Source organism: Octodon degus, unplaced genomic scaffold (assembly GCF_000260255.1).
Source record: "Octodon degus isolate 3935 unplaced genomic scaffold, OctDeg1.0 scaffold00005, whole genome shotgun sequence".
Classification (NCBI taxonomy): domain Eukaryota; kingdom Metazoa; phylum Chordata; class Mammalia; order Rodentia; family Octodontidae; genus Octodon; species Octodon degus.
The window spans coordinates 33,075,388-33,090,094 of NW_004524581.1; the positions used below are offsets into that span (position 1 = coordinate 33,075,388).

The 14,707-nt window shown below is 53.1% G+C and overlaps 1 protein-coding gene across 1 annotated transcript in view; it reads left to right on the top strand.

The window, feature by feature from the left end:
- The first annotated feature begins 11,778 nt into the window (after positions 1-11,778).
- LOC101582899 (HLA class I histocompatibility antigen, B-38 alpha chain-like) overlaps positions 11,779-14,707 on the top strand; it is a 245,968-nt gene continuing 243,039 nt past the window's right edge. The window contains exons 1-4 of the mRNA XM_023721800.1: positions 11,779-11,851; positions 11,927-12,196; positions 12,276-12,551; positions 13,478-13,753. Of these exons, the coding sequence (XP_023577568.1) occupies positions 11,779-11,851; positions 11,927-12,196; positions 12,276-12,551; positions 13,478-13,753 (895 nt within the window). The remainder of the gene's footprint in view (positions 11,852-11,926; positions 12,197-12,275; positions 12,552-13,477; positions 13,754-14,707) is intronic.

Below are 14,707 nucleotides of genomic sequence, written 5' to 3' on the forward strand. Positions count from 1 at the left end.
CTGTCTGCTGCTGCAGCACTACAGTTGAGTTGCAGGGCAGGGGTCTCTCAGCCCCTCCTGGCTGTCAAGTGGCCGGAAGCAGCTCGGACTTCTACTCCCTCGACTCCTCAACCTGCTACCTTAGTGACCTAGTGGGGGGATTCGGGACCTGGTGCCAGTGGGGAGGGGGTGGAAGCCCTTGGCCGGGGCTGCAGTGTGGCTCGGTGCCCCTGCCCGCTCTGCTGAGGTTCCCTGTACGTGTGGTGCTGGGATGGTACTTGGGAGCGCTGGGCTTTTGCACTCCTGATTTCGAAGCAGGTTTGCTCAGTCGTCAGGGCTTGGAGCCAGCTGCGCCTGACCTCTGGCCTCAGCTTCCTGTCTCAGGCACAGGCTAGGAGCCCAGGAGTGGAGCTAGGGCGAGGGGGCCCCGTCGCAGTTCTTGGGGAAACAGAGGGGCCGCCCCTCTCCTTGGCAGCGTGAGCTGCTAGATTGGAAACCCCGGCAAAGGACGCGACTGCACCTGGGGAAAGGGGAGGCAGTTGTGAGTTTTGGGATGGCGGGTGAGACCTAGGCAAGGAGCGGAGCTGGGGGACAGTCAGGGATCTGACCCTTTGACCCTTCGTCCTAGGTGCCGCTCTCCCTGGAGGTGACTTCTCACAGTTGTGGAGCGGGGCGTTTTCCATGCTGGGCTTGCGCTTTGGGAACAATGCCCTGGGGGACAAGGCGAAGGTGACAGCAGTCAGACTCCGGGCAGAAGAGCCTTCCAAATAGCTTAGTGGATTAAGGCTCCACCTATAGGCAGATGCAGGAGCTAGGGGGTTCGATCCCGAGCATGCCGTGCCAGCCCCACCCCCAGGGCGCGCTGAGATAGCAATTGAGCCTGTTATCCCAGCTCTTGGGAGGCTGTAAACAGGTGGCTGTTGCAGGCCTGCCCTCACCCCAGGGGTCCCCTGCCAGGTCTGCCCTGACCCCCGGCCCACCTTCCACCATGCTGGGAAAGAGCCCGGGACTGACTTCTCTGTGTAAGACAGGTTTCTGCCAGCAGGGACAGACTTCAGCCTGGGGCTTTCTCGCAGCGCTGTCCTGTGCGGCCTCCCTGCATCAAGGGAATTGCTTGTGGATGAGCGCTTTCCGAGCTTTCACACTCTTCAGTCTGTGGGGTGGCTCCGGGCCAGGTGTGCTTGCGCTGCGCCACTGGATAGCTGCTTGGTGGAAGGCCCGAGGGCTTGGCGTCATCCACCCAGGAAGCTCCCAGGCTCAAGTTCTCAGTGTCCCTTCCTCTTAGCTCACTGGTCCGGCATGGCCTTTGTCTCTGTCCTATTCCAGAAGGGCATGTTGTAGGGCCTGCCTTCCTTAGGAAGTCTGAGCACCTCGGTACCACCCCTCACGGTGGCTTCTGACACTGAGACCTGAGTACAGGTGTCTGGTTTGGTTGAGTGGGTGAGCGCTTCCCTCTCGTCTCTCCAGAAGCCCATCCACGTACTGTTTGTTGTGAGCCTTGAGGACGATCGCTGACATGTCTACAGTGTGTCCTGCAGTGTTCTGGGGCTGGAGGCCACAGCCTGGAGAACAGAGGCGACCCGAAGAATGGGTGGTCTCAGGTTTGTCATGTGGGAAAAGGGCGGTCCTTGGCAAAGACTGCTCAGAAGCCAGGATTTCTAGGTACCAGACAGGCTGCTCGCCAGTCCCCAGGCGGTGGGACCCCACTCAGGATCTATAGGGCAGGTGGCCCCTGTCATTGCAGAGGCGCCAGGAGCCAGGCAGGGCAGTCTGCGGGTTGGCGCCTCTCCAACTTGGGGTACAAGTGGTCTTCGATGAGGCCACTTGTGTGGTCGGTTGGCTGTCTTGTTCTCACTTTGAGTGTTAAAAGAACTATCAACCGCTCTAAAAGTTCTAGGGAAGAAGGGTTAAATGATGTCCCCTAGGGCCAGGGAGATAGCTCAGTGGTCTAAGCTCCTGCCCGACAAGTGCAAGGACCCAGGTTCGATCCCTGGTACCGCGTGCCGTGTCAACCCCCCACTGTGCTGGCCACTGAAACCTGGTGTGGTGGTGCCCCTCTGTGATCCCAGTGCCAGAGAGGCTGAGACAGGAGGGTCACTATGAGTCCAAGCTGCGTAGTGAGACCCTGTACCAAATAAATAAATAAATAAATATCCTTTAATAAAATCATTTAAAAAATTATGTCCTCTATGGCGTTTTTTAATCAAGGGGATGCGCCTATCTGATGCTTAACATAAGTTATTCACCGAAGTCCAAGCGTGGAGTCCCTCCGCACAGGGCTGACTACTGTGACCGTGAACAGTTCTGGAAGCCCAGAGCCAGGTTCTCCCAATCCATTCTGCGTTTTAGGGGTGTTTCGTAGGCACTGGCACTCTTTTATCCATTCAAGCAGTTCAGATATTATGGTTTGAGCATAGTTGTCCCCCCAAAGTCTCATGCAGTCTTGGGGCGGCTTCTGGGGTTTGTGAGATTATTGCGGGTGTGGATGCTGCACCCGCCCTGGGGCAGGTAATTTGAATTTCGATGTCAGGAGGAAAGAAGCTAGCTGCTTGAGCTGCCACTACTCCCCCTTTTGCTCTTGCTCTTTGTGTCTCTCCACCATGAAAGGCTGCCCTCTGCCATGTGCCGCTCTGCCTTGGAGCCAGCTGAGTATGGACTGAAACCTCCAGTAACTGAGCTCGATAAACCTGTCCTGCCTTCAATTTGGGTGGCGAGTGTTTGTTCCAGCAACAAGAGAAGAGTAACTGAGACAGATATTCAGCTAGCTTTGAAAATCAGTGTCCCAAATACTTTTTAAAAAAATTTTATTTATTTATGTGTGTGTGGCCAGCTCAGCCCACCAGGGGGCGGGGCGGGCTGGCATGTGGTGCTGGGGGATTGAACCAGGTGCTTTAGCTAAGCTTGTTCTAAGTAGGTGCTTTAGACCACTGAGCCATCTCACCAGCCCCTCCCAAATACTTTTTACAACATTTAACAAAATGCCAAGCTGAGGGCCGGGAGATCGCTCAGTGGAATAAGTGCTTCCCTGGCAAGCGCAAGGGCCTGAGTTCAATCCCCGTTCTGCAAAACAAACAAACAAACAAACAAACAAAAACAAGCTGATGACACGTGGACTTCTATTTTCTACTGAAAGAAAAGCCAAGGGCCGGCCAAATGGCTCACTGGACTAAAACACCTGCTTAGGAGGCACTGGGACTGGGTATCGATCCCGGTCTCCCGGGCTGCGTGCCAGCCCCACCCCCGTACGTGCTGAGCCGGTGATTGAGACTGGGTGTGGTGGCGCGCCTGCGATCCCAGCACTTGGGAGGCTAAAAATAGGAGAATCACTCCGAGTCCCATCTGTGTAGAGAGACCCTGTAGATCCTGTACTAAAAGCAACAACAACAAGCAAACATAAACGTCTCTCAGCACGAAGTCCCCTGGATTCCTGCATGACCGACTTGGAACACATGGAAAGCATCTTCTTTTTTTGTATGTAAAGTACAAAGAAATACAAATGTAATAGACTCTGCTTGATGACTGTCTTGATTCTCAGTGTAATTTTACTTACGATTGACATAGAATGACAGTGTTCCATCTAATTATTTTTATTTTTTATTTTTTTTTGTTTGAAATTTCTTTTTTTTTTTTTTTTTGCGGAACCAGGTATTGAACGCAGGCCCTTGCATTTGCCAGGGAAACGCTTATTCCACTGAGCCATCTCCCCGGCTCCATCTAATTATTTTTATCAAAAAGTTGAATGGAGGAGCTGGGGAGACGGCTCAGTGGAATAAGCACTTGCCTAGGGGCCTGAGTTCGATCCCTGGTTCTTGGGAAAAAAAAAAAAAGTTGAATGGAGAACAATAAATGACAAATAGGACTTTAGAAAAAAAAAGTGTAATTATTGAGAACTACAAGTCCCAAACTGCTTTTATTATATCGTATCTGCTTTTACTATAGACTATCTAGTCGGTGTAAGGTCGAACAACCCACAACTGGCACTGAAGCTAAACTCACCTTGTTTCTAATTAAAAGCAGGATTAGGCATTTTCAGGAAAAAAGCAACAAATGAGATTGCTCCGGGGGACAACGTGAATGTCACTCCAATAACAATTCTTCTAGAACAGTAGCCATTTCACCTGAGGTTTTCCTTTAGGCTATAAACTGGAGAGAACTCACCGCCAACATTTCATCCGTAGTAGGCAAAGCTGAGCGCTGGAGCCTGCGTTGGGGCTCTGTCCACCTGTGAGAACTGGGGCGAGCGCTGGGCTTTGGGGCACTTGAAATTTAGGGGATGAGCTGTGAGCCTCACAGTCGCAGAAATACAGGAAGAAGATACAATCCCACCACCTAGCTTCTGTCACTGCGCCAGCTTCCTCTTAGCTTTCCTGAGTTGGGCAGCCTGGATGGTTGTCCAGATGGGGATTCCCGCCTTCTCTGAGCGAGGGGCCTGCCTTCAGCTGGGACACACAGGACGTGAGGAGCATCCCCCACAGGGCGAGGGCTGCAGGGCCACCTGGGGCCACTATGCTGATGGCCCTGCAGTGTCACTTCACGCCCTCTGCATTGGGGTGATGCTTATGGAGACGGGGACTAGGGAGAGGGCTCACCCTGCAGACCTGAGGCTGGAGACCCAAAGCGGACCCCAGGTGGGGCAGCCTCCAGCACTGGAGCATCGAAGGGACAAGTGACAGGGACTTGGGCCCCAGTGCTCGCGTGGGTCTGCCCTGGACCTGGGTGGCAGTGACTGTGGGCTGGGGACCTCCCTCTGCCCTGTGGTCACTCAGTGGATAAGGACCATCCACGTGCACAAGGTCTTCGGAGTTAGGCTTTTTGGTGGTGCAGTAAAGAGATAGGAAAGATAAGCGAGGCCTACGTTAGGGGCCAGCGAGCTAGCTCAGCAGACTGAGCGCCTGCTTGGGCAAGTGCAGGGACCAGTATTCCATCTCCAGTTCTGGATGCTGTGCTGACTCTGTCCCTGGGTGTGCTGAGCCGGCCACCAAGTCTGGGTGTAATCCCAGTGCGGGGGAGGCTGAAAACCAGACGATCACTACAAGTCTGAGCTGGGTAGTAAGACCCTGTACCAAATACATTAAATGAAAAAAAAAAAAAAAAAAAAAAAAAAAAGAGGTCTTTATTGACTCTAAAGACACAGAGAGAATCTGTGGGAAGGTAGGGTAGGGGGATTCTCTGTCCTGGCCTTTCTCTGACAAAGAAAGCTGGGACTACTATGGACGTTTGAGGGGTGGAGTTTGAAGGACAGTGTTTTTTTTTTTTTTTTTTTTTTTTTTTTTTTCTGGAACCAGAGATTGAACTCGGGCCCTTGTGCTTGCCAGGGAAGCGCTTATTACACTGACCCATCTTCCCGGCCCCCAAGAAGATTTTTTTTTTTTTGGAACTAGGGATTGAACTCAGACCCTTGCACTTGCCAGGGAAGCGCTTATTCTACTGAGTCATCTCCCGGGGCCCTTGAAGGGCAGTTTTAATTAAAGTAAGGAGCTGACTGGGGTCTCCTCTGTGAGTGCTGGAAAGGTATCCAGGACTAGGGTGGGGAAGAAGGAGGAAGTGGTCCTTAGGAAGACAAACTGTTGTTTTAAGGGCTTCAGTCATGCTAGATGACCACCATGACGATTCAGCAGTTCACGCCAGGGCCAGAGCCTATCATTCCCATCTTTTAGTTGTTATGAAGGGCTGACATCCCGTAGACTGCTTTCTGCTGAATGGGGGGTGCTGTTTTGGGGGCAAGGAGGTTTAACAGGACGATGGTTCACACCCTTATAAAAGCTAGTGCCAGGTGTCTCAGCTAGGACAAGAAGTTCATCATTAGTGAAAGCTTGCATTTGAGAATGAAGAAACCTCGAAAAAAGTTTTGAAAGACAAGCTGCTGTGAGCATGTAAGTCATATCGTGAGTAAAGGACCCAGGCGGGAAGCCAGAAGGGGGTCCATGGTCCGAATGCGTCATTTCGTCATGACCATGGTGAGGGGGAGGAGTATCGATTTTTTTTTTTTTTTTTAGTTCCTGATGTCTGTGTTCTAGGGACTTAGGAGAGTGGGTACCCTAGGAAGTGCCCTAAGTCTAGTTAGAGCCAAGGAAAGGAGCTGAGGCCAAGGCAGGTGTAGTTCTAAGGTGAGTTTTATGAGGTGAAGTGGTTTTTTTTGTGGCCGGCTTGGCCCACCCGGAGGGTGGGGCGGGCATAGCATGTGGTACCAGGGATAGAACTGCGGTCCCCTGCACCTGCCTAGGCTTGCCTAAGCAGGCACCTTAGCACACTGAGCTATCTCACCAGCCCCAAGAAGTGAGTTTTTAAAAGCCCATTTACCTCTGTTACTCTAGATCCACTGACTATGGCATATCTTGCCCTTTCTTCAGTGTTTGTGTTTGTTGAGCTACCATCTCTGAACCATGTGTCAGAATACATGTAACCACGTTATTTACAATCCTGGGAATGTGCATTAAATGGTAGGAGCCATTGAGGTTAAGTACAGGAAGAATGAGAATATTATATGGTGAGTAGGGACTGGAAGTGTCCCAGAGTATGTCTTTGACAAGGGAAGAGGGAGGGAGGAGCTGGCTGTGCATTGAGGTCGGCTTGAGGCCGAGCACTGTGGTGAGAAAGGTGAAAGGGAAGTGGAGCTTCTGGAGCTCTCTCCTCATGAGAGCTGTGGGGCAGGCTGGGATCACGAGGAAGTTATGAGTGAAGAACAGTGTCTGCAGCCAGCAGGGAATGGGCCTGGTGAAGGGTCAGGCGGGTCAGCCATCAACACCCTCTATGGAGACTGTAGATCTAATACAGCAACCTGGAAGCTCAGGAAGAGCACTGCATGTGGCCCTCGTGTCAGCAAGGAAAAGAGTGTCCTGCCTGAGATGTCCACTGAGACTCGGGCCTCTGACAAAGCAGCCTCCATGGAGGCTATGGACCTAAGACCCGTCATTCCTCTTCAGTGGCAAGACCAATCAGGTCAATTATTGATGGCCCTGGCTGCAGCGAGTTTTCCTGTGAGGGGAGGGAACTGGATGGCTTACCTGCTCTCTGACAGACAGAGCAGTCAGTCACATTTCCAGTGACTCTCAAGTTTGTAGGGGAACCAGGTGCTGGTGGTAGCTTCAGGTCGGGGCAGACTCACGCCCAGTGTCTTTCTTCATTGTACTTAAAACATGATCCAGGAGGGACTCAGGTGGCGCCAGTTTTTTGTTTTTTTTGTTTTTTTTTAAGGTCGGCATCACTTTGCCAAGGTCCTGCTTTGATTGGAGTCTCAAGTGTCGCAGTCAAAAGTTGGCAATTGTGTACAGTTAACTTTATGTCTCTATTACTGAAGAGACAGAAAGTCAGATTAAGTAAGTTTCCCTGTGGGGTTTGAGGCCTGAGATCTGTCTTTCAAGATTGGCATGAATGTCAGGAGCAGACTGGGGTAGAAAATAGGAATTAATAACAATAGTTTTGGGGCTGGGGAGATGGCTCAGTGGAATAAGCGCTTCCCTGGCAAGCTCAAGGACTTGAGTTCAATGCCTGGTTCCACCAAAAAAATAAATAAATAAATAAATAAAATAACAATAGTTTCTTCTGGAGAATCTGGGGCTACATTAGTATGCTTAGTTGGAAGCAATACACTTAGTTATTAAAAATTTGATGTGAGTATTAAGCACCTTGAAATGTAGAGTATGACCAGAGAGCCATTATTTCTTACCAGCCCTGGATGTTCTTGTAGTTCAGTCCCTGTAGAAGGTTAGCAGACAGCAGGCACATGTTCCCAGAGGACACGTGACATCGGCAGTCCCACACAGCGGTGTAGCGCAGCAGGCATGACGGGATTTCCAGTTTAGCTAGCGTTCACCTCATGCAAGTTTTCATTAGAAAATTATCATTTGGCTGATGACCTCATGTTAGCTTGTAATAACTCCTTATTACAAATATCTGGAGCACAATTGAAAGGCATAGGTTTAAATCTGAAAGAAAATATTATCAGTAACCTCAGTTTTATAGAATAGTGTACACTTGGAAGGCATGAACGCATTTACACGGTGATATGAGCGATAACAAGCTGTCACTATTTGGCTTTTTAATTTAGTTTTATACCAAAAGCATCTCTCATCAGAAAACTTCATTTTCAAACAAACTGGCTTCCCATGTGCCACTAACTCGCTGCTACCGGGGTCACGTGAGACAGACCTGGGGATTGTCTTTGGCCCAAACCTTTGAAAACACTGAGCATGGTCCCGTTTGCAGGTCGGCTGGATGGCTCTTGACAAAGCTGCACTGGAATCCAAATCTTTTTTTTTTCTTTTTTCTGTATTTTAGGGAAGGGTCTACAGGGTGTTCAGGGTCTCGCACTAGATCAGACTCGTAGTGACTCTCCTGCTTTCAGCCTCCCAAGCTTAGGAGGTGGGGTCCGGGCTTGCCCCGCCCACTGTCTACCGCACCCCCCCCCAGGACCCACCTCCTGTGCTCTTCCCTGCCTGGCTCTGTCCCCTGGTCCCCCGGGTCCTGGGAGCTCATCTGCCCAGGTGCTGCCCCGCCCTGCTGTGTCCTCTCAGGCTCCTCTCCCGCCCCTGGATCTGCCCTCCCTGAGGTCCCTGGCCGTGGGGCTCGCAGGACCCATCTGCCAGTCTCTCCCTGCTTCCTGCTGGTGAGGAGCGCTCCGAGGTCCCTAAGTGTGAGAGGCCGGTGCGATGGGTGCTGCAGACCTAGTTATTTCAGCGTGTGTCACATTTGGTCTGTAAATAAGTTATATCTGTATAATTTTTGCTGAAAGACTTAAAAATCAGTATTCTACTACTTCAATACATTTATTTATTTATTCATTTATTTGTTTAATAAGACAGGGTGTCACTACACAATTCATACTGGCCTCGAGCTCACTCTGTAGCCCAGGCTGGTCTCGAGCTTGCAACGATCCTCCTGCTTCAGCCTCCTGAGTGCTGGGATTACAGGTGTGCACCACAATGCCTAGTTAAAACAAAATGACATTTTATTTTAAAGAAAATGATGACACAGAGGAAGATACCTCTAATTCTCTACTCTTACTCATCTCAAACATAAAGTTTCATTTTTTTCTCTCTTTTTAAAAATTTTTATTTATTTATTTATTTGTCCTGTCAGAGGTGGATATTCTATTGGCATCTAAATACTATAAGTGTTTGAATTGAGCTAAATCCAACTCTGTCTAGCAGTCTATAGTATTAGTGGGTTATCCTCAGAAGTTATTGACTTGAGCCTTTCACAGCTCATCGTATTAATATGGATTTACTTTATATAACTCATTTTTATACTTTCTGCTGGATGGTTAAGACCAAGATATAGCAAGACCTATACCCAGAATTGTAACTTTTGTATCTGATAAGGTCAGCCAAGTACTCTCAGGATTTATCCTGCAGCCCTGCACCGCCTTTTGTACATCCTTTTGTCAGTGTCTGACATGAGGATGAGTCACGGACATTGCTTGACCAATTTGCTCTCTGTGAAAGCTTGAGAAAAAACATAAAGTTTCATAATCATTCCTTGCACACCTTTCACTGGGGGTGAGGTCGGCAGCCTGCGGCCTCTCAGAGGCTGCTTCCCTGTCGGCCTCCAGGTCCCTGGATAGCAACACCTGGGAGGGCTGCAAGGAGGACCTTTCCCTGTGCTCTGTGTCTCTTCGATGTGTGCGAATAGCTTTACAACTGCCAATTTACTCATCTCTTTAGTCCTTTCTGCAGGAGTAGGGCTGCAAGATGCTTCAGCTTGCATTTCTGTGCTGCAGAGATTTTGGGCATGTCTGATATTTTGGCCACTTGTACTTCTGAGAAGAGTCTGTTCTTTTCATCGGCCCATTTTTCCATGGGGTCTTTTATTTGGAAGGGCTAAGTTTTGTGAGCTCTTTACCTATTCCAGGTGTAGGCGCTCAGTCTGAGGAGCATCATCTTCCCACCCAGCAGCCGCCTCTTCATCGTGCTGGTTGCTTCCTTTGCTGCGCAGCTTTTTAATTGGATGTGCTCCTGCGTGCTGATTCTCCGTGTCATCTCTTGTGAGCTGGCGTTCTGTTTCAAAAGTTGATGCCTGTGTCTTGTCTTCAAGAGTTTTTCCCACTTTATCTTCCCACAGATGAAGCATCTCTGTCCTAATACTGAGTCTTTGACCCACGTTGATTTTATGCTAGTGCACGCTGGGCAGTGTGGGTGTGGACTGAGCCTCCCGCGTGTGCGTGTGCGCGGCCAGTTCGTCCAGTACCCTCAGTGGAAGAGCCTGGCTATCCCCGGCACAGGTGCTGGCCCCTTTGTCCAAGGTCAGATGACTGAATGGGCTTCCGGTTGCTTTTTCATCCTCTATTGTGTTCCATTTATCCACAGTTTTGAGAAAGAACGAGAGCAAGAAATGTTATCTTACCTAACTTTGTTTATAGTACACGGTTTAGTTTTTTATTTTATTAGTTATTGCTGTTGATTTTTAAATTTTTATTTTTTTTAGTACAGTGTCTACAGGGTTTCACTACGTAGATCAGACTTGTAGTGATTCTCCTGTTTTCAGCCTACCCAAGCACCACCACACCCAGTCTCAGTCACCCTCTCAGCAAGCCCCGGGGCGGGGCTGGCACCGCAGGCCTTATTTTTAATTTTTGTTTGTTTGTTTGTTTAGCTGTTGATTTTTTGGCTGTCTCAGAATGCCTTCAGGGCATGTTTGGCTGGCTGGCGTTGTGGGGATCCAACCACAGCAATCTGAGGCTGACTGCTTTGTTGAAGCGGCCAATTAAAGAACTGAGCTAAGAGGAAGGCGGCTAGCTGTTGATTTTTATATACCTAATTTATAGTAGTTTTTTATCAAAGGTGCATATGTAAAAAATGGCAAAACTCACAGTACAGATAAGATAGGTGCTGTTTGGAGACTCGGGCACTCACTAGGGGTCTCGGAATCTCTACCTTGTGGAGAGGAGGTTTTGTGAGGTGTTTTTTGTTTTTTTGTTGAGGCAGGGTCTTGATCTGTGGTCCAGGCCGGCCTGGAACTCCCAGCACGCCTCTTACCAACTCAGCCTCCCGAGCCCTGGGATTGCAGCCCTGTGCCGCGTCGTTCAGTCAGCCCTACGGTTCCGTGATTGTGTCCTGGACTTCCATAGACAGACTCAGGACTGAAGAACTGGGGCGATTTCACAGGCACCGTGGAGGTGGCTCAGATCTTCACGTAGGAAGCAAAGCCCAGAGCGCTGTGGGGGAGCCGCAGGGCCCCTTGGCCCGCGCACGGGCTAGGGACAGCATCACCCCCTGGGCTCGGGCTCCGGCCCTTCCAGGGATGCTCCTGTGTCGCCCCCTGCAGGTCGCCACGCTCAGCAGCCGGCCTCTGGGGAGTCTCCGCGCCGCTGAGGCACAGCTTGTCCTGGCGCAGACAAACCCCGCGTCGGCTGCGTCCCAGGACGGGCTCCGAGCGGCGCGTGTCCTTCGGGAGAGTCCCGGGCGGCGAGCGAGGCGGACGCCGCTCGGGAGGGCGATGCAGGCCGCGAGGAGGCCGGCCGCGCTGCTCTCGCGGCCCTCGCGCGGGGTCAGGGAGACTGAGTGACGAGGAGCGCGCCGCGCGGGAGGACAGGGTGCCGGCGGCGCGCGAGGTCGGCCGGCGCGGCTGCTGAGGTCTCAGTCTCGGGCGGCGTCACCGCGAGGCGGCGAATCCCGCGGCTTCCGCGTCTCCCTGGGGTTTCGCTCCTCGCTCCGCCAACTTGGTTCGGGTCTTTCTGCCTGGATTCTGGTGATGCGGCGCAGCCTCTCGCGCCCATTGGTCGTGGGAGCAGCCAATCAGCGTCGCTGTGGCTCGGGTATAAAGTCTGCGCAGCACGCCCGCCACAGTCCCGGGCTCTCTAGGATGGTGCTCGTCTCGCTGCGAACGCTCCTCCTGGTGCTCTCGAGGGTCCTGGTCCTGACCGAGACGCGGACGGGTAAGTGCGGGGCGGGGACAGCGGGCGGCGGCGGGGCGGGTGGGCAGGAGGTCTCGCTCTCACGCCCGCCCGCAGGCTCGCACTCCCTGAGCTACTTCGACACCGTCGTGTCCCGGCCGGGCGGTCGCGACGCGCGCTTCTTCTCCGTGGGCTGCGTGGACGGCGCGGAGGTCGTGCGCTTCGACAGCGATGCCGCGGAGCCGAGGGTGCAGCCGCGGGCGCCGTGGATGGAGCGGGTGGATCAGGCGTACTGGGACCGGGAGACCAAGAGAGCCAAAGGCAACAAGCTAACTGACGAACTATATCTGCGGACTGCGACCCGCTACTACGACCAGAACCCTGATGGTGAGTTCACGGGCCGGGCGGGGGCCGGGCGGGGGCCGGGCGGGGGTCGGGGGCACAGTTGACGGCGGGGCGGGGTCAGCTTCTCACACCCTCCAGAGCATGTACGGCTGCGAAGTGCGGTCCAGCGGGAGCTTTCTCCGCGGGTACCTGCAGTACGCCTACGACGGTGCGAAATACATCGCCCTCGCCGAGGACCTGAGCTCCTGGGTCGCGGAGGACTCTGTGGCTCAGAGGACACAGCGCGAGTGGGAGGAGTCCGGCGTAGCAGAGCAGAAAAGGGCCTACCTGGAGGGCACCTGCGTGGAGTGGCTCCGCAGACACCTGGAGAACGGGAAGGAGAGCCTGCAGCGCGCAGGTACCGGCCCTGGAGACCTCCCATCCGCGCTCTGGCCGGGCAGCTGCCTCCAGGGAGGAAAGCGGGACCCTTCCCGCAGCACCGCGGGCCTCTCCCTGCACGGGAAGAGCGCTCTTGGGACTTCACAGCTGAGAGCAGGGCGCTGTCCTGAGCCCCTTCTCTCAGGAGAGGAGAGTCTGTCCCAGCATGGAGGGAGGACCCCGAGGTGCCCCTCACCCTGCCCTTCAGGAGGCTGTGCCCCTGCCCTCTCTCGGCCTGTCCCTGCCCACACCCGGGGTCTTTGGAGGTCTCACTCCACTGTTCTGGTCTCTCAGTCTCCACCCTCTTAGGACAGAGGTCCCTTTCCCTCCCCAGAGACCTGGAGCCTCCTACCCAGGGCCTACTCACCTGAGTCTAAGAACTGTCTGAGGATAGATTATCCTAGACGCCTGTGCCCAGCCTGGTCTCTGGGGTTTGCAGTCTCCCCAACCCTCTATTGTGATTTGTATATAGTTGTCCCCCCAAAAAAACCTCAAGCAGTCTTGGGGCCCCTTCTGGAGGTTGAGATTGATTATTGTGGGTTTGGATGCTGCACCTGCCCCTGGGCAAGTAATTCGCATTACAGTGTAAGGAGGGAAGAGAAGCTAGAGCCTGCTACTCCTCCCTTCCCGGCTCTTGCTCTTTGCCACGGCCAGGAAAAGTTGCTCTCTGCCATGTGGCATGCTGCCTTGGAGCCAGCTGAGTATGGACTGAAACCCCCACTAACTGTGAGCTAAATAAACCTTTCCTTGCTTCAGTTTGAGTGTCGGGTATTTGTCCCATCAACGAGAGAAGAGTAACTGAAACACCCTCCTTGTCCTGTTCCACTCTCAGTGTAGTCACATGAGCGCTGCTGCAGTGGCCCAGGAAGGATGCAGAGGGCCTGAATGTTCCCCTCTTCCCCTCAGATCCCCCAGAGACATGCGTGACCCACCACCCCATCTCCGAGGAAGAGGTCACCCTGAGGTGCTGGGCCCTGGGCTTCTACCCTGAGGAGATCACCATGACCTGGCAGAGGGATGGGCAGGACCTGACCCAGGGCATGGAGCTGGTGGAGACCAGGCCCGATGGGAGTGGAACCTTCCAGAAGTGGGTGGCTGTGGTGGTGCTTCCTGGAGAGGAGCAGAAGTACACGTGCCGTGTGCAGCATGAGGGGCTGCCTGAGCCCCACACCCTGAGATGGGGTAAGGAGGGCGTTATTCATGGCTGGCATCTAGGGGACCCCTAAGGCCTTGTGTGCTCCCAGGTGGGGTTTGTGGAGGTGCTGGATATGGGTGTGTGGGGCTGGGTGAAGGGTGAGAGAGTGGATCACTCTGCGGATGGGGTCTGGGCCGTTCTGGGCGGGGCTGCGTGGACTGAGGAAGGGAGCAGGCCCAGCCTGGGTGTCCGTGGGCTCCCCCAAGAGGCTTGTGTCCTGATGCAGGCAGGAATGTCAGGCTTGCTGCTCCCTCCTGCCTGCTGTACTGGAGATAGTTTCTCCTCTGAGCTGCCCCTGCCAGGCCTCCCGCCCTACAGCCTCCTGGCTGTGGACTGAACCTGGACAAACTGTGAGCACAAGTGAACCTCTCCTCCTTTACCTACAGGGGTGGGTAGTTTGTAACTGAGGACCTGAAAGTAAGACTGAGGGGGAGGTGACACAGGCGCTCTTGTCTTGATCAGAAGTCTTTCTGTAGACCCACAATGGGCTACACACGACAGCTCAGGACAGGACCCCTGGCTTAGTCACTGTGTCTTGCTGGGACACAACGCCTGATGCCTGCAAATTAGAGGAGAAGTTTCTTTTGGCTCCCAAGTCTGTAGAAGTTTCAGCCAGAAGTCATCTTGTTCCAGTCAGAACTGCAGGGCAGAGGGCCTGTCCCTCGAGAGCTGCTCACAGCCGAGCAGACAGGAAGGAGAGAGCAGTGGGGAGCCCAGGAGAAGGGAAACCCGACCAGCCACAGCACAGCGACCCTCCTCTTCCCCACACCCGGCTCCTAATCAGGTCAGCGCTGAGCCCCACAGCGCAGTCAGCTTCCACATTCCCACATCTGCGTGAGGCTTTGGGGTCCATCAAAGATCTAAAAAGTAACAGCTCCTCACCTCTTTTCCCTTTCTCTCCTCTCTTCTCCCCTCCCCTCCCCTCCCCTCCCCTCCCCTCC